At 35.7% G+C, this 22,543-nt stretch overlaps 1 protein-coding gene across 4 annotated transcripts in view; it reads right to left on the bottom strand.

The window, feature by feature from the left end:
- Positions 1-4,538: 4,538 nt before the first annotated feature.
- PAPOLA (poly(A) polymerase alpha) overlaps positions 4,539-22,543 on the bottom strand; it is a 44,010-nt gene continuing 26,005 nt past the window's right edge. The window contains exons 13-22 of one of the 4 annotated variants that reach the window (XM_063332812.1): positions 21,188-21,241; positions 20,290-20,409; positions 18,489-18,598; positions 15,659-15,780; positions 13,873-14,015; positions 12,441-12,541; positions 10,862-11,082; positions 10,528-10,593; positions 8,840-8,914; positions 4,539-6,705 (exon numbers count right to left, since the gene is read on the bottom strand). In XM_063332812.1, coding sequence (XP_063188882.1) covers positions 6,610-6,705; positions 8,840-8,914; positions 10,528-10,593; positions 10,862-11,082; positions 12,441-12,541; positions 13,873-14,015; positions 15,659-15,780; positions 18,489-18,598; positions 20,290-20,409; positions 21,188-21,241 — 1,108 coding nt within the window. In that variant the 3' untranslated portion in view covers positions 4,539-6,609. The remainder of the gene's footprint in view (positions 6,706-8,839; positions 8,915-10,527; positions 10,594-10,861; positions 11,083-12,440; positions 12,542-13,872; positions 14,016-15,658; positions 15,781-18,488; positions 18,599-20,289; positions 20,410-21,187; positions 21,242-22,543) is intronic. The other 3 variants (XM_063332809.1, XM_063332810.1, XM_063332811.1) reach the window with 3 other exon arrangements.

The raw sequence follows: 22,543 nt of genomic DNA, 5'->3' as shown, positions 1-22,543 counted from the left end.
ACTGACAGACTTGAGATTCTCCAGAATTAAACCTACCTTTTCATAAAACACACTTTGAATTTGTGGGGTTTTTTTCAGTAGCCTCAGTCAAGATGCAAAATTTAAAAATTAAGAAGAAATTCCTTGCGCCCGCACCAACTACTGGAAAAGTGTTACTACATCAATGCAACATTTTTTTTTTATTCACACCAACTACTACAAAACAAGATTTCACCCCTATCTAGGTCAAAGGCTGACAGAACAGAAGCCCTTTTATTAGTGTTTTGTTAAAGAATGAGAAAGAATACATATATAAAGAATGAATTTATGAATTCATTAGTAAACTACTACACGTTTCAATGCAGTTAAAAAAATAATTAGGAAACAACATCCTGCGGTAAATAACGCTGGAAAAACTCTATATGGTATTTGTATATTTTGTCCAGAGAGAATGATCTACCACCACTTAAAATGCAATCAGACCAAAAGGATTGATCTTCCTCCTGTAAATACATTCAAAAGCAAAACACTGAAGCGTGGGCTATTAAAACTGCTTTTTAAGTCACTGTTCTTGATTAGGGTTGCCAGGATCTTTTCATCTCACTACCTACAAGAACTAGATTCTAGAAGAACAAAAGGTACTCCTAGATGAGATATTGCATTTAGTGGTCAAAGTGATGATTAGTGTAAAGAAAATCTACACGCTGTTCTGGATGAAGGCAAGAAACAATAGGAATAATCACTAATAATCCTAATATACTGCATGAGCAGATGGCCTAAACCATCAAATGTTTTATCAGTCTTACTGTTTTTTACATTGTGATGGATAAAAATTATCCATGATAAACTGTGGCTGAGACAATGAATGCTTCCATCCATCATTCTGGGCTTCTCTTATCCCAACCATGTGACCGAGCTGAATCAAGTTTATGACATCTTGGCAGGGAGATTCCTACAGAAACTAATATCTAGATTGAGTACATGAATAACACAATTATTTCTCATAAAAACAAAACATGTTAATTTTAAGAAGGGATCTCTAGTTCACTTCACTGAACCAGACCACAATGAGATATTTTAAAAGCCCTAGCAGATCGTTCACAAAAAATTTCAGAACTTACCTACACTAGCCTTTATATCGCCGCCAAAACTGCATTTGTTCTCAACAGGCTGTAAAGTTGGGTTTTTTTTTAAATTGTGTGACGATCCTAAATAAAGGAAATCTCACTTTAAGAACGTAAGCTAAAAATCTAATAGAAACCCTTCGTATAAGCCACAGACTCCTCTCCTCACGCACTGAACAGGCTTGGCACAGCGTCCAGGCATGGCCAGCTCTCTGCTGGGGGCAACGTTCTTGGCTGTGAAGGCAGAGCGTGCCCTCTGTCACTCATGGCGAGCAGTCCTGTCCAACTGTCTCTTCTCGACAACTTTATCATCAATCTCTTTATTAACAGCTCCGCCGCAGACTGGGAACGCAAACAGGGACAGCGCGCATGCCAGGTTTGGGGAAGGCAGGGAGCATCAGGCGCCGCGCAGGGCCAGGTTTCAGCGACGCTGAGGCAAAAGCTGTAGTGCAAAACCCTTACATGCCGTTTTAAGAAGTATCACATTTATTATCATTACCTAGAATCAATCTTCTAGTTGGGGAGAATAAAAATAAAAAGATATTCCTCAAATGTCAAGGATTCCCCTCCCCCCCCCCCCCCATTTTATTTTAATGCCACTCGAAATGCCCGATGAATGGAGGGGACGTGACCCAACATTCCATTCAACATTCAGAATTTTACCTGTTTCAGTTTAGCGTATTACCCCGACTGAAGCAAATATCACAGGAATAATCTCAGATGAACTGCAAAGTTGGAATGGATACGTAGATTTTAAACATATAAAACATTTACCTAAGTGGCCTTATATGAGGAAATTTACTTCTAAAAATACAAACATAAAATGCATTTATAAAGTAGATGCGCTAACTTGCAAATAAGACAGACAAAAAGACATCTGCCCTTGTAAACTGCCTGGGATCTGTGTGGGCCACAGTTATTACAAGGCAGTTTAAATGTATTGGCTATTTTCTTAAGTTAAATAAATATATGCAGCTTTCCTTACCCAAAAGTTGGAGTTTTTATCACCTTACGCCAATAGTAATTTTCTTCTTTATCCCTTCCTGTTACTTGCCTGGATTCTGTCTCTTATATAAAGACAATTTTCTGCAAAAACCAAGCTTGATAATATCTGCATATACCATTCAACCGTTTTTTTTCCCAACCCTTAGTATGCTGTTAAATTTGACTTTTTCTGAATTCAGTATCTTTAGAGTTTATGAGGTAAAAATTTAATAAAGTGTTTATGACATTGTCATTCTTAAGTTTATTTTAAACATTCCAGTAGAACACAGAGGTCATAAAAATGCTGAGATCATTAAAAAAGCCAGACATGCTGAATAGGAACCGCGATCTGGCTAATTCATTAAGTGTGGGAGGAAGAAAGAGAGGTTACCTAAAGATAGCATTTCCAGAATTTAGTCAGAACAATACAAATACCCCTAAACTTTATTAAAAAACCATTAGAGTTAAAATACCCAAAAAGCAGATGGGACATCCAGCAGTGGTTCATCACATTATCTTTTTCATAATAAAAATGCCCTCTGAAGTTTGATATCAAAGTTTGCATTCTTTTGGTGATGATAGCAGCAGATGTTTGATGTTTGTAGATATTTCAAATTATTAGTTTGAACTTTGGAGACGTATCAAACTGCATCTGCCTCTATCAACAAACCCAAGATGGTTTGTTTCTATTGAACAGATCCTTAGTTCTGCTAAGAGTATTAAAGTAAACTAAAAATGGTTTATTACTGACATTTCTCCAATATGAACATTGGATCCTTAAAAAAGTGAACCTACCAAGTCCTCAGCTAATATATGTGTATACAGATGTTTGCGAGTGTATTATCGAGATCTGCACATTAAGTGACACAATTTTTTAAGTATTGTTCAGCCACAATGACGTCGAGGAGAGAGCACTGCAAAGCTACTTGACTCGTGTGTTTATAAAGTTACATAAATGATGCCAGCATCACTTCAACATGTGAAATGCCTTTTGTACAAATGCACGCAACTTCCAAAAAAGTATGTACCATGAGAAAACAAACATACTCTGCTTCCTCAGGAACTACCACAGTAGCTTTTCTTGCATTTAAGTATAGATTCTGGCTCAGTAATATCTAGCATGTTCTTGCTATACTGAATTATTTTTGGTTATTCTACAACCTGAAGTACTCAGTTTTAACTTTTATTATTGATTAAAATTGGTTCTCTCATTAAGGTATATTACTATCAAGTGATATTCATTATTAAAAAGAAGAAATGCAGTAAGAAATAGCATGCACGCATACTACCTACAGCAAGGAAGCACAACTTCAGCTAGAAGTCATCAACTCAAATGTCTGACTCAAATCAGTATGTCTAAAGCCATCTGTTGGAACTATGGCTTATTAATGTTAATTATTTTGGCCACAACAGTAATTTTCAGCTTCTTGTTTGCAGATCCTTATGAGTCCGTGAACTTACTTCTGGAGGTTCACGACAGGTAACTCAGAAAAACAAGCCTATTGAAGCCTATTGCCAGTAGATTGAGAAACACTGAACAGAAATTTGTATATCTACTAGCAGATTTTTATTGGTCAGAGAAAATAAGAGCGGAATTAAAGCCATAAATAACATCAGCTCTGATGAAAGGAAGATAGGGTGGGCAAGATATAAAGATGATGAATCTGTTCTAAACAAGACAAGCAATTGCACGCTGTGAAAAATATATACAACACAAAGGTTTATTGTTTTAGGCAGGGTAATTATAATATGAAGACCATAATCATCAGTGGTTTTAGCAGTTAAAGACATTTTAGTCAAAAGGAAGCTACTTATTAAAGTTACTCACATCAAGCATTTGCAGTATTGGGCTCATGCTGATACAAAGATCAATCAAGTGATGCACAGCTACGTGTAATTTTTACTTTTATTTCAGGGTAAGCTTAAACTATTTGACAAGAAGAGAAATAGTGCCATCTGCTGACACAAGAAAGTCACTCGCAAGAAAAGCAAGTGTAAGATGCCTAAACTGTTACAACTAATGTTTTTTAAAAAAATGGAGTTCAAACTTTTAAAGAAAGCAGTATAGCCCCAAATTGTTTATGCAGACATTTCTTACAGCTTTGTCAGCTTTCAATAATTTAAAAAGAAAAGCTTTTATGAATTTTAGGAATTTAAGATGGACTCCTAATCGGGAAGCAAGGAATGGATGCTCAACATTTTTTGTTTGTGGTTTTTTTGGCAATAAAAACCCCCGCCAATCCACAACCTTTCCCTTTAACAGACTAGAACTCAACATCCTGCTGAGCGTGACTTCCACTTCCTATATCTAACATCATGCTTATTTAGAAAACATTTATGTACTATTTCTTTTAGGCCACAGCATATTTTGTCTTAGCAGAAAATTTCAGAGTTAAGTATGAATTAAGAAAGTAAAATCCATTTCGTACATTCAGAAAAATCAGACAACTATGGGATTGTGCTGTTTTTTATTGTGTTTTCAATGGAGAAATACATCATCTGTTTACAAAATAGCTCTTGAAAAATACAAGGAGTACAGATACTATAAAACAAAGCAAACTCCAGTCATGAGACACTACGTACAACATGCGAAAGCAACAGTCTGATCTCCAGGTTATGAAAACTAGAATTAAAAAGTCACTATACAGAAAGGTTCCAAGTTTCCAGCTTGGCAAAACTTGGGTGCAGTTACATGAAACGTTTAATAAAATGAAAAAGATTTTCCGATGTGTAAACAAAATGACAAGACTAAATTTGTGCCTGGCAATTTCGATCTAAACTCCATAGCTACACAAAATACACAGACACCTTGTACACTTCAACTGTTAATATAACCTTCTTTGGGGGGTGGACGACAGCAGGCTGCACAGGGCAAGGAAAAGAGAAATATTGTATACTAGACATCTTAGAGACAAATGGCAAAAAAAAAAGAAACCCTTCAGTTACTGCACAGCCTAAGTAAAAGAGAAGCTACACTCTGACTTTGGAGAATTAATTTAGAAGGATAAGGGGAAGAGTGTAAGTAATTTAATTTTAACATGAAAGATGCACGTGTAATAGGATGGAGCACAATGGGAGAAGGGAGTTCATAAAACATGCTAATCAAAGTATGGGGAGTATGGTTTGTCATCCCACATATTTCAGACTTAAGTAATAGTAACATGAAGTTTGTTATCTACATCTGGTATTACTGTTGGTATCCCTCACGTTCCTCAAATACTGCTGTTCTTTGCCATGAGAGATTCAGTTCTTTCAAAAGAAAAAGTTGTTATTTTTCTGATAGGACTACAAGAACAAAAAAATAGGAGTAAGAGAGCTTACTAGATGTCAAGTCGTTACTAGAAATATGATTTTTAAAAATTCAGTGTTGTTCAGTATGTAAAACCATTTCTGATGAGCCATCTAAAAATAAAAAGGTTAAAATTCTTAGGGAAAAATCTTTTTGCCTTTATTTAAAATTTGAAGCTTTTTAATGCATACAGGACTCATGGAGTGTACAAAAATCATCTTATATTTAGTGATTCAAAGGCCATCAAGACAGGTGTTATATTTCACAGGCACGCAATATTTACTTAAACACTTTAGTCATGGGACAAAATTTTCAATTTGTGCCTACAGGCCACAACGTATTATATGTTTCAGGAAAGGGCAGGAAGGAACCCAAATGAATACATGGCTTGTTTTTATTTTATATAAATAACTACTGTCCTATATGGTGCATACAAGCTGCAAAAAAACCCCAACATTAAACGCAAAAGCTTTTCCCAAGGAATAAAGGGATCAACAAAAAGGGAATAAGGAGTCTGATTAGCTCAAAGGAAAGTTTATTTGCTGTTTGACTGCTGATCTGTATGCACCTTAAAACAATCCTATAAATAAAACTAGACCACATCTTAATCATGTCCCACCAATACCAAAACTTCCCAATTACTTCCTCAACTTACATTTTATAACCTCAAGATTTGACATTTCGTTTTAAAGGCTTACTGCTGCTTGATGGCAGTTGAACTAGATATACTATACACTTTATTTTCAATGTATAGTATATCATAGAACGTCACCCAATTTGCAGAATACTACTATTGAAGAGATTCTTCAATAAAACGAAAGCGCATCAGCTGAAGATCTAAAATTAGTCATACTCCAATAAAAAAGTACATAAAAGTGCATTTACGGGATTCTTATGCCAGTTTTATCTCAATTTTGAAACAATGCATCAAACAAATTCAATCAGAATGTCAAATATGGCTACAAAGAGTGTTCATGTTTTTAAAGGCAGTAATCCTTCAAAATATTTAACGCAACTGTTGCTAACACATTAATTGTACTCCTGGCTTCGCATACTAACCTGGACTTCCAATCAAGTGGTGATTTTAGCCCAGAAAGGGAAGTGCACAAAATATACCTAAATCCATTTGCGATTATGTTCTAGTCTTGCACCCTCCGTTCTCCTTTTTTTTCTAGCATTAGAAGACAACAGGTTGAGTTGGCAGATACTGTTTATGGACCCCTGAGGTTGTTTTTACCGGTTCAATCTCAATTTTATTGAATTCTTGATAACAGGAATAGGATTTGCAGGGAGAGCAGGGATATCTGAAAGGTCTGTACTGGGTGTTTTCTGAAAAGAAAAGAAGAAGTTTGATTGTATTTTAACTTTGTAAATATCAAAAGAAAAATATTGAAGTACTTGGCACTAACTTTCAAAAATAAGATCTTTAGAAGAGTTTTTTTAGGAATGTATCAAGATAAGGGTAATTGCACATTATAAATACAGAAGCAGGTATTTCCTTTGCCTACACAGTCATTATTAAGGAAAATTTGTACAACAGTCTCTTCCATAGTGTGCATTTCCTTTTTCAACAACTGCAAGAAATTAGGAAGCACTGCAGATAGAGCTGAGCCTACTAATAACCTGTATTATAATAAAACGTAATATTCACATAAGGGTGCTTGATCGGTGACATCTACTATCTGATCTACATGTTTAGTATTTAAAAATTCCTTTGAACAATTCAGTGCTAAGCCTCAGCGCCTTACAGATGAATGATGAACAACTGTCCCCCAGTGCAAAGTATGTGTCTTCATACATTCACATTTCAAACTGTTTAAAGCTCTTGACAGCCAAATTTCCAATTTTTCGTATTGGTTTACATCTACATGGAAAAGGGCTGATGAGCTCTGAAACACTGCTAATATGACTGGGTTAAGAATTTCACCTTGAAAATAATGTGAATACTTTTTTTCCTCACTTAAAAGACTTAAATCCCATTCAGCAAAATTGTATCTAAAGCCAAATAAAGGGAAACACAGGAAAGGCACACTCTCAGGATTCAGTGTGACTCATTAATTTCTCACATGCTTAACAAGCCTCTATTGTTGGTTGGTGGGTTTGTTTTGGTTTCGTTTGGGTTTTTTTGTGATTTTGAAAAACTTCTCTTCCACTGCAGATTATTTGCCACCCCAATAACACAGTTATTATGCAGTACTTCCCATGATTTATCATAAAACGTTCTCTTACGTTATAAACATTCAAAATTAATGTAAGGTACATTTAATACATGGGGAAAACTGCATTAAAATGACTGCTCTTAATTGTTGTTTTATTAAAACTAAATAAATCAAGTTATCACTGACTGATATGGTAGCAAAGCAAAATGCAACAAGGACTCAGAGCAAAATAGCTTTGACTTCCCACCTCCCCAAGCCCCCAGTAGCTCACTCTAGTTGTTGCTGACCTGTGATTTAACATGTTTGCTTTCTGCAGCATGAGCAGTGTTTTAAACAAAGCCAACGAGAATACTGAAAAAAGACAGAAGAGGCCCACCATTCTTACTGCAGTTTCCAGATTACTTTTGCTAAAGTAACAACTACACAATTTGTAAAAGCCACAAAGCTTTATATAATCATCCCTCAACAATAGGTGAAATAAGCTTGGTGTACTAAATGAAGCAGTTCAGAGTGCCCACGAAACAGCTAGAGTTTCTGCCAAATAATTTTGATACCTTTATTCAGTACTGCTCATATAGTTCAAAAAGTCCGGTAACAAACACCACTAATACTATTGCAATGTACCTCCATTTTCAATCAATACGTTTACTGTAAAGCGTACATAAGAGGTTTTGTGATGGTGAAACTTTGATCAGTAGAGCGTTAAGAGAAGCCTAAATATGCTAGTAAAGACAAAGATGTGCAATATTAGGGACAAAAATTTAAAGTGAATGTCATAGAACTCTTAACTTAATGTCTAATTTTCCAGTGCTCCTTATACTTGTGATACCTGCAGTGAAGCAACACAGCCGGCTAGTGAATTATGATTGTAACTTCCCTCTCCCTCTCATACCAAATATCAGAATCTGAAGTTATATTTCAGACATTCTCAACCTCTACCAGGGTATCTTTGAGCAACAGATATTTAAAGCATTTGTCTCCTTATTAGAAAGGATTATTCTGTGATGTGCAAAGCACAAAGGAATAAACTGAGCCCCTTACTTTGAAGGCACAATTCAGAAGAGCGAATCCAGGTTCAGTCAGTTTGTATGGCAAGCCATACATGTTTAGCTACAATGCACATTCAATAAGATCAATGACCATCTAAAACACAAAAATTGTGACAGTAACAACAAGCAGCTTTCCATACAATGGATTTATATTAAAAATTATACATTTATTTTTAACATCTGGACTTTTTTTAATTGCAATGTTTTCACCACAGATTAGCACACACACGCAGGTGTTGCTTTTAAAAACAGTACCTGAGGAGCTTGCAGAGAAGTTGTCTGAAGAGTTTCTGTTTGAGAATTAACATTCACTTCTGTCTCAAGTTGCTCCTAAAAAAACAAAAGCATCAACACTGTTACACCACTTCTAACTATAAAAGCTATTTATACAGAACTCCATTAACCAGGATGCCTTAAGTTGTGCCTATACAGCAAAAGAAAAAAGGCAAGTACCAGTAGTTGCTGCATTGATATCCATCCGTTTAAAATGGAATCACCACACTAGAGAATATTTTGCTCATTGGGAATTTGACGTCAACACAAGCTACATCACTTCTCAGTTGTCACTTGTTTAACCGCATAATAACTTTTATGCGGAATTCTACAGGAAAACATTACAGGTTATTCAACTCATTAAAGACAAAAAGTGTAGCATCAAGGAAGACCACGTGAAAAGCTACTGAATTTGTTGCAAATTCAACTGCTTTTACACTCCTTTCGCCATTCTGCCAGATAAGTTTTCCTGCTACTTTGATGAGTTGAATCAGCTTTCTAGATGAACAGATGAATGTCAGAGCCAGTTTTTTCAGGTAAAACAGTGGGACTGCATAGCTAGAGCAGGACAGTGGCACATTCTCATTTTAATGAAAACAGCCTGTTAGTTAAAATTGTACCATTTAGTAAACCATACCCTAACAAAAAGGCATGTGTTTCATTCATGTTAAAGAATTTCATTCCTCCATGCATATTAAGGACATAAGATTTAAAGGAGACTGACAACAAAAGCTAACAGGATTACCTATGTCTTTTATAACGATCTGTATCAAGAGGATCTATTTTCAATGTTAGGATTAAATGCTTACATGCATTTCTGCCTTCACCTGTCTCGAGTTCAAAGAGATTTCAAGGTGACTATATAACAAGATACAATTCCTCACTTAAGGGTGCGGAAACCAAACCACAGCACTCAAACACTTTAATAGATATTTTAATTTCTCAGCGTATTTTCCAGAGTATCCCAGAGACAACAGAACATGCCCTATAGAAACTGTATATGCCCCAGTGGAGAACTCCTATCGTAAGGCTAAAGACAGACTGTCACACTTTCTGTTCACCAATAAGCAGAAAAATTGTCTGCTAAATTACAAGATACTGGAGGGGCACGCTTGAATCTCTGCAAGTCCCCAAAAGTTATGCTGTAACTTCATACAATAATTTCACTATAAGAAAAGATTTATTTACCATTGATTTATTTTTTTTTTAATCCACAAAGTGAGCAAGGTAGTACCTGGCTTCGGGATTCAAAAATCAAAATGGAATCACAATGGAATACACAGGACAACTGTTCTTTAACTAAGCATCACACATCAAGTTTGGGATGCAGGCAAAGTAAGGCATACAGACACACCCCGATCTGATTTAACAAATTTAAATACAATCATTAATTCTTTTGCTATGCATAAGACTGTATGAATGACCAGCAAAGAAATCACTGTCCTACGTGACCACGGACTCAGGCTCAGCTTAGCCTGGCAGTGGGTAACATACTGCAGTTCATCAATGTTGACATACACATTGAAAAATAACACATCATTTTGATACCTTTACTGGAGAGAATATACTGTATCTACAAAACCTCTTAGTCATTCCAAAAGGGAAACACAGTAATTTTCACAGGAGCCACAATTAATATACACAAAATTGTATGGTCTAGGCATAAATACCTTAGTTTCCATTTTTTCATCCTCATTCAAATCTATACAGCTAGTATCTTCACTTATTTCATCCTGCTGAAATGCAAACAAACACAGAAACTATTAAAAATCATAAAAACATATTTAAAAAAACAACAATAAGGTCGCATTTTTGAAGACAGAGTTAGTTGTAAGACTTAACATGTTATACTGTAACAAGAAAAATGCTGTTAAGACAAGAATTTAGAATCTAAGCATTTATGCTAATGCAGTACATGAGTCATGAGTATCAGCATAATAAAAATTCACTCTAACACCTAAGGAAGCTGAATGCATAAAGCAGACATCTCAAAATCTCAAATACCTCTTCAATTTTCATTTTCTTGGGAGACTCTTCTTTATGGGGAGAAGACGTCCTTTTCACTGCTGTGACAGGGCTAGGCATTTTTGTTGCAACATTTCCTGAAGTTCTTGGTGATGGATTTAATAGATACGCTGAGGAAACGATTCTAGAGATGGTAGGCTTTGGTGGCGGAGAAATGGCTGGTTGTGTGGCAGTTTGAGGAATGCTTTCATTTGAAGTACCTATGGAGAAACAAGTTAAAAAGCTTCAACATGATGAGTTGATACAACCATTTCAGTTCCATCACTGGTATTTGTGGCCTCTACTCAAAACCATTGGTATCAAGTAGGCATCAAGGATGTGGCACCATTAGTAGTATAAGCATCACGTTTGGAACAGCAGGTGTGTATCCACAGCACACTTCAGCTTCGAGCTCATTCTGAGAGAGAATTCTTGTACCAGATACAGGGTAGCCACGTGGCAGCAGGGTATACTAGCCCAGACAGAGCTCTGTGCTAATATAGCTTTATTATTCTTGGTAGCCAAAGAAGTTTTATTGTTTCTGTACTCTACTATATATATGCATTGACAAAGACTGCCTTAAATCAAATACAAGAGCAATCTGATACTCCCTTTGTCACTCAAACACGAAGTGTTTCTCAGGCTCAGAGTATGCAATGACAGATACGAAGTCATCACAGAGCATCAGATAAAGATCTGACGTTCCATACATCCTTTTGAAAAATGCTCCATATGACAAAGCTCTACCTCATCAATTACATACCTCAAACCAATACATACACATAGGGAGATGCTCCAGGATGAGGAACTTTTTCATTAATAACCATCAGGTGATTGCTTTTGATTAACCAAAATACAAAAAACAACTTCTGATATGCTTCCAAATAAAAAAAAAAAACATTCATGTCATTTAAGCTCCATTTAGTGCTCATGGACAAACTTACATTGATGCACCTGTGACTAATGATAAAAATCAGAACAGTAAGACTCCACCGTCCCACATGTCAGAGTGAAATAACTCACTAAAAAGTCAGTTTTTAATAATTTTTTTTAATTTTTAAGCGAAGTGTACTTTTTCTTGTAGAAAACAGAGGATAAAGTCAGCACACACAGTGGGACGTATTTGAAAAGACATCAGTAAGGAGCCTGTGTTCTGCTTACATCTGAATCTTTTTCGTTCCTAAAATCACCTTCATGAAGCACAAGGAGCAGGAACATGGAAGCACAGATTACAGACAGTACAGAGTCACCTCTTGGGTTTAACTACAAAATGGATTAAAAATAAATACAAAAATTGCTCTTCCAGATGTAGACAGTTTTTCCTCACTTGACCAACTGAACTATAGACCTGCATCAGGTCATTGGAAAACTACTGCTATTGTGAATGGCAAATCCCTAAGAACAAAAGAACAAACATGGCAGCACAAAATATTCCACCACAGTTTCCTGAGTCCTGAAGAAATTCATTAAGGAGAACATGTTACATGTGTTAAGTAAAGACCTCAAACTGGATAAAACACTGCTTTATAAATGTTACAAAAAACTCAATAGAAACAATACACTATCCCATTTTCCTTACCCCCTGAGCTTTCACTGGAATTTATTTGTGGCACAGTGACTTCAGAAGCCTGTATGTTGGTCACAGATGCTGCTGTTACAGCTGGCGCAGGACTGCTTCTGCTAAAAAGAGAAAAATGACAATGATGAACATCAGTAAATCTATGGTGCTATATAATCTGCCTTTCATCACATCATATGCATGGACAGTAACCATAGCTGATAGGATTTTACCTACATTACAGAGCAGAACTTGTAACACTATGTCACAGTAGGAAGACAGAAATGAGCACTGGCAATCTACTATCAAACTTGAGCAATGGAAGCTATTTGAAGAATTTGAATCATTTCAGAGATAAGTTTTTTAGACCGGTAAAAAGTTGCATTAAAAAGAGGCAAAAATTAAGACAATGTCTGCCCGAATAAAATGCAGGGGAAAAACGTAGGAACTATTTTCCTGAAGGACAAAACCTTGTAGAAGGACTAGAATAGAAAGTTATTTTGTTTTCAGTCTACACGCACCATTACAATGGTGATTTCAGTCTGGACTTCCCAAGCAAAGGCCTGGGATTCCACACGACAAAAAAATTGGTTTTTTTCATTTTCAAGAAATAGAGAAGCAGTACGTGTCTAGGATCAACACAGGGCGATTTCCACCTGAAGCCTGATATTCTCGATACCACAGACTTGTTTTAATAGCATGTCAGTGGCATCAACTATTGGAAATAATTTTCCAAGGAATACTAACTAAAAGACCACTTGTCAAAAGGAGTAAGTTTAGTGAACTTAAGTATTTTATCCTACACAATATCCTACAATATACATCTAATACTGCACAATTGTAGGAGATTGATGTTAACTTCTCTGTGTATCACATAGACAAAAATGAGACTCTTGAAAGATGAGAGTAGAATCCCATTTACTCGGGCAAATTGAAGTTTAGATAGGGAAAGACTTAATAGAGAAAGTAAGTATTAAAATAAACATTAATATGCACGCTATGAAAATACAATGGAAAATTATGTTCCTAAGCTTAACTTGCAAAGATATCATCAGTAATAGCAGTAGCACTACCGATTTCCCAAACAGAAAGCCTGAACTTCTCTACTGTCTCACATTTTGATCCAAAACTCACATAACTCTTCCTCACTCTCACACCTCAATTTCCTGCTCACTACCTCTTTCAGCCTCCTACTGCAGCGCCCCATGGCTTTTATATCACCTTGTTCCTCTAAGCATCTTTACCCACCTTTATAATTCCTCATCTGAAGTCCAATGGCATGCTCCCTATGCCACAAGTTTAGCCCTGCTCTAGCGCTCAAACTAGGAATAAGAATGTCTGCAAGCTCCAATTTGGAACACTCACACCTTGACAACTGTGGTATCTCACACATGCAGTATTTACTATGCTTTTACACAAGTAATTTAGGAACAAGACCAAAACTCTTCATTACCCCTGAGAACTTCCAGAACTGTTCAATGGACTCGTCTTCATAGCACTAGTAGGCGAAGGCACAGACGTGCTGTTATCACTGTCCATAGACAAGTCTAGGCTGTTCTCATTCAGAGCTGTCAACCTGATCCCTTCTGTCGAATGCTGCAATCCACAAGATAGAAGAAAATTATATTAGTCTTTAGGGCTTAAAAATCAGCGAAGATTCAAGTGATGTAATATTTTAGTTATGCAAAGTGTTAGCTGTTACATTTGTGAAGAAAAAAAGAACCGAGAGGCAATTTAATAGTGATGAGCTTCCACCGCAAACTAAGTATGTATGCGTGTCTTAAGTACTTTTTTAGAAAAAAAAAAAACACCCTAAAAGAAGGAGCATTTAAAAATGTAAAACATAAATGGACAATTTTCAAATCCTTTTACAAGTAAATAATCCGCTATCCTGTCACTACAAGCATTTACATTTTCACATTCACAATTCAGGTACGGATTTGTCTGAACCAATAATGTTCAAAACCAGAAATAGTTATTATGTTTAGTGATTGTCTTTTCAGCTTTATTTCAAGGGGGTTTTTTTGTGGGCTTACAGATACTGCTTTCATTAACTTCAAATAATACTGATGTACACCAAAACCGCAATTAATACAAAGAATCTAGAGACTGATTTGAACTTAGACAGTCAGCAGGGAAGAAAAACCCTCCTCTGACATAGTACTACTTAAAGAGATGCATTACTTAATATTTACGTTGTCCTCTGAAACATATTATAAACAGATTTACACTTGGTTTCAATACAAGATTTCCTATTCTTTAAAAAAGCAGGTAATAAACAGACATGGTAATAAAGCACGTTATTCAGATATACCTAAAACAGAGTATATAACAGTGGTTTAGCTATTCACAAAAACAAGTAAACCTGTATTGCTCTCAGATTAAGCTAACACAAAGAAGCAGGGATTTTCAAATACAGACTAAATGGTTAAATTCAATGTTCCACCTCCTTCCTCCTGCCTCCACTGAAAGTAAATCACATACAACACAACAGCTTAATTAAAAATTTTGCTACCATTCTCACATGTGGCCAACAGGTAAACTAAGTATTGAGGGAGAAAGTAACCCTGACCAGGCAATGGGCAACTTTCTGATGTCAAAACTGTCATCTAGATCTTTTAATTAAAATACCATACAATACCAAAAGCTGCCAAGTTGCAGGTTGAAGAATACTTTCCCTCAAGCTATCCTCAAAGTAGTCAACCTCAGTTACAGCAGCAGACTACCATCTTAGATACAAAAAGGCAGCAACAAGTTCAATATTCTACTCTGCTTCTATTTGATCACTTGTAATTTTACATTTAGGACACTTGCAGGAAAATCTAAGTAATAAGAAATTCAGAGGAAAAAGCTGGAGATAACAAGAATTGCTTGACTGATTGTTCTACTGGTGTTGTTACAGACACTTCCTTTAGGTGACCTGCATGTTAAAATAGCAGGAGAGCTTTAAAACCTTTTTATTACACTTTCATAAGTCTGTTTAGTTTAAGAAAGCCAACAAAACACAGTATTTCAGCCAGACCTGAAGACACTATCCATGTTGTTGATGTTCTGGGAAATCTAGTATTCTATTTAGTGCACCTACTAATACTGCTACAGGCAAATGATATCGCATTGCTTAAACGAGTAAAACTAAGGTTTCAAAATGTGATTTTAGTTCTTTGATTAGTAAGTATAAAAAGCTGAGGAATCATTTCTCAATGGCATTTTTATTGCTCTCAAGTATTAGTCAAGTTTACCTTTTTCTTTTTCTGAAGCACATGATTCGGTAGCAGTTGGTGAAGTTGCTTACGTTTCACATGCCTTGCAGCAATCTTCATATCCATCTCAAACATCTTGCTGTTTATTGCTTGCCTATAAACTACACAATTAGAATAACATTAAGACATATTGAAGCATTTTGCAAAGTCCACTTACTTGCCCAGGCAGAAACAATTTGCATTTCAGAACATTTATTATGTTCAAGAACAAGCATAGTGTTTCCTTGTTCTGGAGGAAGACAGTGAACTGCCTGCTATACCAGCACTGATAGTACAAACGCTAAAATGTTACTTTGGAAACAGGTGATCCGTTTTCCAAGAAAAATATCTTGCAAGTAGGCAGGTCTCTAAACTGTATTGTTAACAAGTTTTAACAGTAACAGCTCTCTGAAGTGAATTCTTCATTTCATCTCAAAGGGACTAAAGATAGAAATAAGATTTCCTCATAAGAATTACAGTATTTACATAAAACTATTTTCTTCACAGTTGATTCAGCTTTTATTTATGCAGTTCCTACAACAAATGAGTTCTAATTCAGGAGCTGAATGCTCGTGTGCTAATATAGTACAAATCATTCTGGCAGCTCAGATACTGCTACGTTTTTATACAAAAGTGATTTACGATTGTTTTTTTTCTGCCGTGTTTTGGGTTTTTTCAGTTGGTTTGCTTTGTTTTTTTAATTATGTCTACTATTATGAGCTATTTCTCTTCACCTCAGAACATTTACTTCTAGTGAGTCAACATAGTTAGCGCTAGTAAAGGAACTACACTGCAACCCAACACCTTGGGTTCAAGTAAAGCCAGGGAAAAATGAAGAATTTCTTCTTCTTTCACACTGACTGTCTATACAACGCTGAACAAAGCTGTGGCAGATGTATGAATAAAATAATTTTTCTCTAGATCTGAAATACAAAAAGCTTAAAAGCTATCTCCCTTACTCACTGTCTATTCTACAAATGTTAAGGAATCTCATTGAATTGGCTGGGAACATGTAATTAAAAAGCTGTTAAGAGACAGACACACAAAGAGCTCAATGAACACTGCATATTAAAGAGCCTGCTACGCTAATTCTTGGTATTGAAGAAGCTCTGTGTAAAGATTATACAAATTACAGTTAGGGTAGGGGCACGCTCAGGAAAGCAGTCCATGCTCCTGACATTAGGTCTTACCAAAGTTTCAATAGAAGGAAAACCCAGCCCACTCTTCACAGCTCTATTCCTCCCCCTGCTCCCACTAAAAGGCAAGCTATTCCCCAATTTCATTCCTGAAAATGCTTCTGTAGTTTTGATAAAATCTTAGCATCTATTCCAAAAGACAGGGCAAACAGAAGTTTTCGGGATGGATTAAAAACACAGCAGACAGACCCACGTTGATTTGGGATGATAAAGAAACCCACAACACACAAACAGAAACTGTTTGCATTTCAGAGTGTATTTACAAATTGAACAGAAGACTATACATCACAGTCTACAATGATTTTTATGATATGCTACTTAATTTAAAATTACATATATTTAGACAAATTTCAGATTTGAATGTAGTGCAAGTAAATCAGATTCAAAATCAGAAGTGCAAGTTCTAGTATTTTCATACCAAAAATCTGCTAAGTACACTATTGAAATATCCATTTATAAACAACAAAAGACCTGAGAAACTGTAACTCGGACTCTTCACTCCTTCAAAGCAACAGCTAAGATAATATGCCTTTTCTACAGTGTTAAAAATTAGGACGATGTGTCTACAGTTTCACCTTCACCACTTATAACAAAAATGCATATTCCACCTCTGTTAAGAAAACAAAAATCCCTTTGACAAGAAAAGGCAGTTATATACATATATACACACACACAGACACCCCCCCCCACTGCAGCTATGTATGACAAAAAAGAACTTTCAAACCTTGGCATGATTTACTTAAATATATCCGTATGTATACCTATATTAAATTCACTCATACACTCACATGGGGGGTTGGGGGGCAGAGGGGTATACAATTTCATCACTTCCAGTCTTACTGAGTATTATAAATCCAGAGACCAGGGTTGCATTAGGTAGCACTTGAACATATTCCTTTAACTCTGTAAACATGTATTACTTGAGCCTTAACTGTCATTTGTTTAAAAAAAAAAAAAAAAGATATTTCAAATTTATTAGATAAGCCTGTTAAAGGTAGTGTCCTTTTCTGAGTTTTAAGTCTCTGGAGAGTCACACTCCCCAGCTGTTACCAATTCTTTGCCTACAGATTTCTTATGTGTGTTCTAAACTATTTTTGTGAATCAAAGAGTAAACAATGGAAAAAAAAGTCAAAAAGATTTACTTTCATGTCCAACACTCACTGCAAGAAAAGTTACTGAACCAACTAGCTAGTATGAAACACCATGGAATAAAAGGCTTTTTGTTCTAGGGTCTACTAGATACTCAGCTTCAATCCACTGATTACATGTTTTTGTCACTTAGTGAAACTGAATTTAACTATACGCATATTTTGAAAATGAGAATAAGATAGGTAGTTTGCCTGATGATTGACATGATGCTTGATTGCTGTTTAAAGATCACAATATACCATTTTTAGTGAGATCTGAAAGATTTGTGTGCATCATTTCAAATAGTTTTAATGAAACAAACTGAAAATGATTAGTCTGAGGTGTCTAGAAGCATTAAAACTCATTAAAACTGTATTTCATTAAATAACACCTTAGCTGAATCCTTCCACTCTATATCTAGATAGAATTCTACTACTGAAATGGACTACATTATGAACAAAGACAATAACTTATTAATACCAGGACATCTAGAAAGCAAGACTCACCTGTGTCTGTAAAAGACTGAATGTCGTAGGTAAGATCAACACTTAAATTTTCAGAATTTTCAGTTTTCTTGAACACCAAGCCAATCACCCACATTGTACGGTATTCCTCCCTGGAAAAATTTATATAAAAAAAGTAATGTAATACTGACGAAGAACTGAATCATCTAGTAAGTTATATGCTGCGACAGACAACAGTTGTATATTTTAGCTCCGCTACCCGTGGCGGGGCTAGCCATAGAAAGGCAAAAAACAAAGGTGACAACATTTTTCATTTGCAATACAAAGAAAAGTCATGAAACACTGACACATCTACCTTCAGCAAACTTAATGAATTAAAATCATCAGTATATTACTTCATTCAACTGTGCTTCTGTATAGATTCTCTCATTTTTAGGAGTTACAACTAGTCATCGCAATTGTAAAGGAAATAAATTTGAAAGGAGATAATAGATTTTCAGCACCTGAAAGCAGTTAGAAACTATTCCCCAACTAAACAACTTCTATTTTGCCACCTAAATTTGTCTTCAACTCTCAAATTTCTTAACTGTAACTGACGACAAAATACAGTTTTTAGGTAGGAAGAGCCTCCCTTTGACAGCTCAACTTCACACTATATACACGGAAGATGGACTATTATATTCTATTACAGAATACAGTGTAACACTTCTGTAGTAGCTCAAGACATTTTACGTTTTAATTCAAATGTCTTTCCCCCGTAAGACTATTTCAGAAGAACGCCATTTTCCAACCAATCAATGAAAAAATTTAGGCAGGTTGGTGAAAGAACACACATGTTTACATTGGGAAAATGACCCTTCCTAAAAGCGCTGCCTGCATCAATTCCTCTGAAACAAGAGCTAAGTGGAACCTGTCATTATGCAGGCAGTTGTAGCTGCATTTACCACCTAAAATGATCCTGCAGAGGTACTGCCTGCCATTGTCCAATTTCAGTTGGAGCACGTGTGTAATTTATGTATATAGCTTTAACAACAAAAAAAAGGTAGCACCATAGTATCACTGGAAGCAGTTGATATCTGGAAAAGGCTGTGTGGAAGGTAAACAAGGCTTTTCACATATTCCCAGCAAAGACAGGAATTTCTTCCCTGTTCTCATGCTTCACACAAAAATATGATTCCTTACAAGTTAATTACAACATTATCTAGAAATGAAATAAAGTCTTAAAAGGAGTTTTAGCCCACACACCTGCAAGCATTGTTTTGAGTGGGGGAGGAGAGGGTGGCAGAGTGGGGAAGGAGCTGAAAAACATATGCAATCCTGAAAAGTCTGAAGTGCTTGGTATTCTCTCCACTGCTTCCACATCCTGAGGAGTTCTAACATCACCAAGTTTAAACGATACACATCTCAACTGCTGAATTTAATAACATTAAATGTACTTAGTTACTCAAGATTTTGGTTCTGCTGCACCTGATGTTCCACCTGATTCTCAGTGCTGCCTCTAATTAAAAATGTCTTACCAACTGATGCTAGATGATCAAACAGCAGCAGCCAAGTAGCAGTAGCTAACGTGGATTATTGGCATGAAATCATGCAATTAATACAGTTATGAGCAAAAATGTATTCTTTCCTGAAGTTATTTTCTGCTTAGAAACATTCTTAGACAGAATAAAGAACATCTAATTTCACAAACAGTACTGGAAAATAGCTTAGAACTGGTTGCCTTTAGATGATGTCATTAAAAATTAATTTAAGATTCTATAAAAATGCTGGTTTATTTATTAATGAATTGGTATTTTAGCTAAGTTAGTTCCTCACCATTACATGAAAAAACAGTTTTGCTTACTTGTCAGGATTCTCCTTGGGTGCTGGGAACGACTGTGGATTCACATGAGCCAGTGTAATGAATTCATTCTTCTCCAGATTTCCAACTAGAATACGGATTTTTGATTCCACCAAGCCCACCCTGCATAAATGTCATTTATTAGCAAGTTCTCATTCATGTGAAATAATGTAAGTATCTAACATCATATATCAGGATAAAGTCCTCAACATTCTCCTTATACTAATATTTGAGACTACAAATGAACTAGTGCGCTATATATGACAGATTAATTCAGATCAGTAAACCAACTGAACATGTTACAAATACTAATGGCAAGGGAAGCTTCAGAATGCCCTGAAGCTCTCATTATGGCCTGATTTTACAAATAGCATTAAATAGCAAGACATTACACATCAAGTAAAAGGTAGTCAGCAATAAACTCCAACTCCAATATTCTTTTGGCTTCAGATGATTAATTTTAAAGCTGAAATTCCCAATACCTGACAATCTTAAAACTTCTCTAATAAAAGAGACGAGGAACAAGGGAAAGAGACATTTTTGGTTTGAGAATCAGTATTTCAAGAGATTGAAAACATGCCCCCTCATGCTCCTTATTAAAAAAACGTGCATAAGGCTTAAGAAAATAAGGTTTGTAAAGCGAACCTGACAGCGCTGTAAAGAAGCAAAATTCAAGCAATAGCCTTCACTCCCTGGTTCTTTATTTTTACTAGTTTATGGAAGCGTATTGTCTTCATCCATTTAATTTTGAAACACTGAAGGCTCCACTTTGCTTCATTAAAAAGATACTAGACATAGTAGAAATTCCCTTGCATCCAAGGTTGACAGGTTTTTGTTCAGGTTTTTTTGTTGTTGTTTGGTGCTTTTTGTTTTTCTTTTAAATAGCAAGCATTATACTCACCATTCTAGTCGCTGTTTTTCTGTCGGTGCACTTGCTAGAAGTACAATATAATGCCTTTGGAGATAAAGACAATATGCTATTCTATTTATACTTCTAAAACTAGACATTCAAACCTTAATATTAAAACTTTGCAGTAAATTCTACATTGCAAACTACAGATTATTATCTTAAGTATATACCCTATAATAAAATTAAGCACTATTAATTAGACAAAGGGGCTATGTCCCCAAGCACGTGAGTAATGGACTTCTCAAAACATTTCGGATTTTAGGGACATTTGCGACTACACTTTAATACCAGTAACCTTAATAAAAGGCTAGTTGAAAAACAGTACAGATATTTCAATACCTAATGAGATGAGGTATTGAACTGACTACTAGAGATTCCTTACACATAAAAACAATTGTTCATAACCATCTACTTGTCAGTTGTCTTAGTTGCAACATCATTTCTGAATAGTTAGAAGAGTGGTTAGCACATATGCATTTGTTCAAAGTCAAAAATAACACTAGCAAATGTGATTTTAAAAAAATTTATATCTGCATTTTAGAATTGTCTGAAGACACTTATCTGAAACTTCACAAGGAATGTTTCCTCTGATGATAATTCTTAAGCTCTCAATTATATTCCAGGATAATCAGTGTATACCCACTGTAAGTAAATTTCAAAGAAACAGTACACAAAGCAAGAATGGTATTTTAAACAAAGAAGCCCACTGATGGTGGAATGGGAGACGATTACTTTTAACAAGTTCATAATGAGGGAGGTGGAGGAACCTTAAAATATCTATAGTCGGGTTTTTCAGAACTTTAGCTGAGAAGTCTATTTTAACATCCTAAGTCATCCAAGTTGTCATTACTCTACACTGATACGGTACATTAAGGTACCTTCAGAGCAGGACTTAAAGAACAGTAGTAAAATGAAGGATTACACCCTAGTACATATACCTCATAGAAAGGAAGGCAAGGTGAAAAATTATGGTGCAAGAGGAGTCCTCTGATGCTCTAGGCCTTCAAATCATAACAGGAAATCAAAGCCAACAGATCAAGTCAGTAAGTACACGTTTCTGTACTTATCTTTAGGTGGCAAGAGAAAAAAAACCTGCTAAATGCTACAGTCCTTTGATTTCACTCAGAGAATGTCAATGAAATAGGAGGACTGGAAAAGAGAGATTTGGAGAACTGTCTTCCCCCTTCCAAATAGGGCATTTTATCTACTCATTTTTTGCATTCTGGCGGTATTAACTGCTTCATAAAGAAAATGTTAAGGAGTTTTTCCCCATTATCTTATTGAAACCCTCATTTTAGTTACTTGTAGGATACCATGACTCAATGATTTATATTCTCAAGGAAAAAA

The sequence above is a fragment of the Chroicocephalus ridibundus genome, chromosome 4, assembly GCF_963924245.1.
Source record: "Chroicocephalus ridibundus chromosome 4, bChrRid1.1, whole genome shotgun sequence".
NCBI classification, from domain to species: domain Eukaryota; kingdom Metazoa; phylum Chordata; class Aves; order Charadriiformes; family Laridae; genus Chroicocephalus; species Chroicocephalus ridibundus.
The sequence above is the reverse complement of the archived record's forward strand: the minus strand, read 5'-3'. Positions and strand labels throughout refer to the sequence as shown.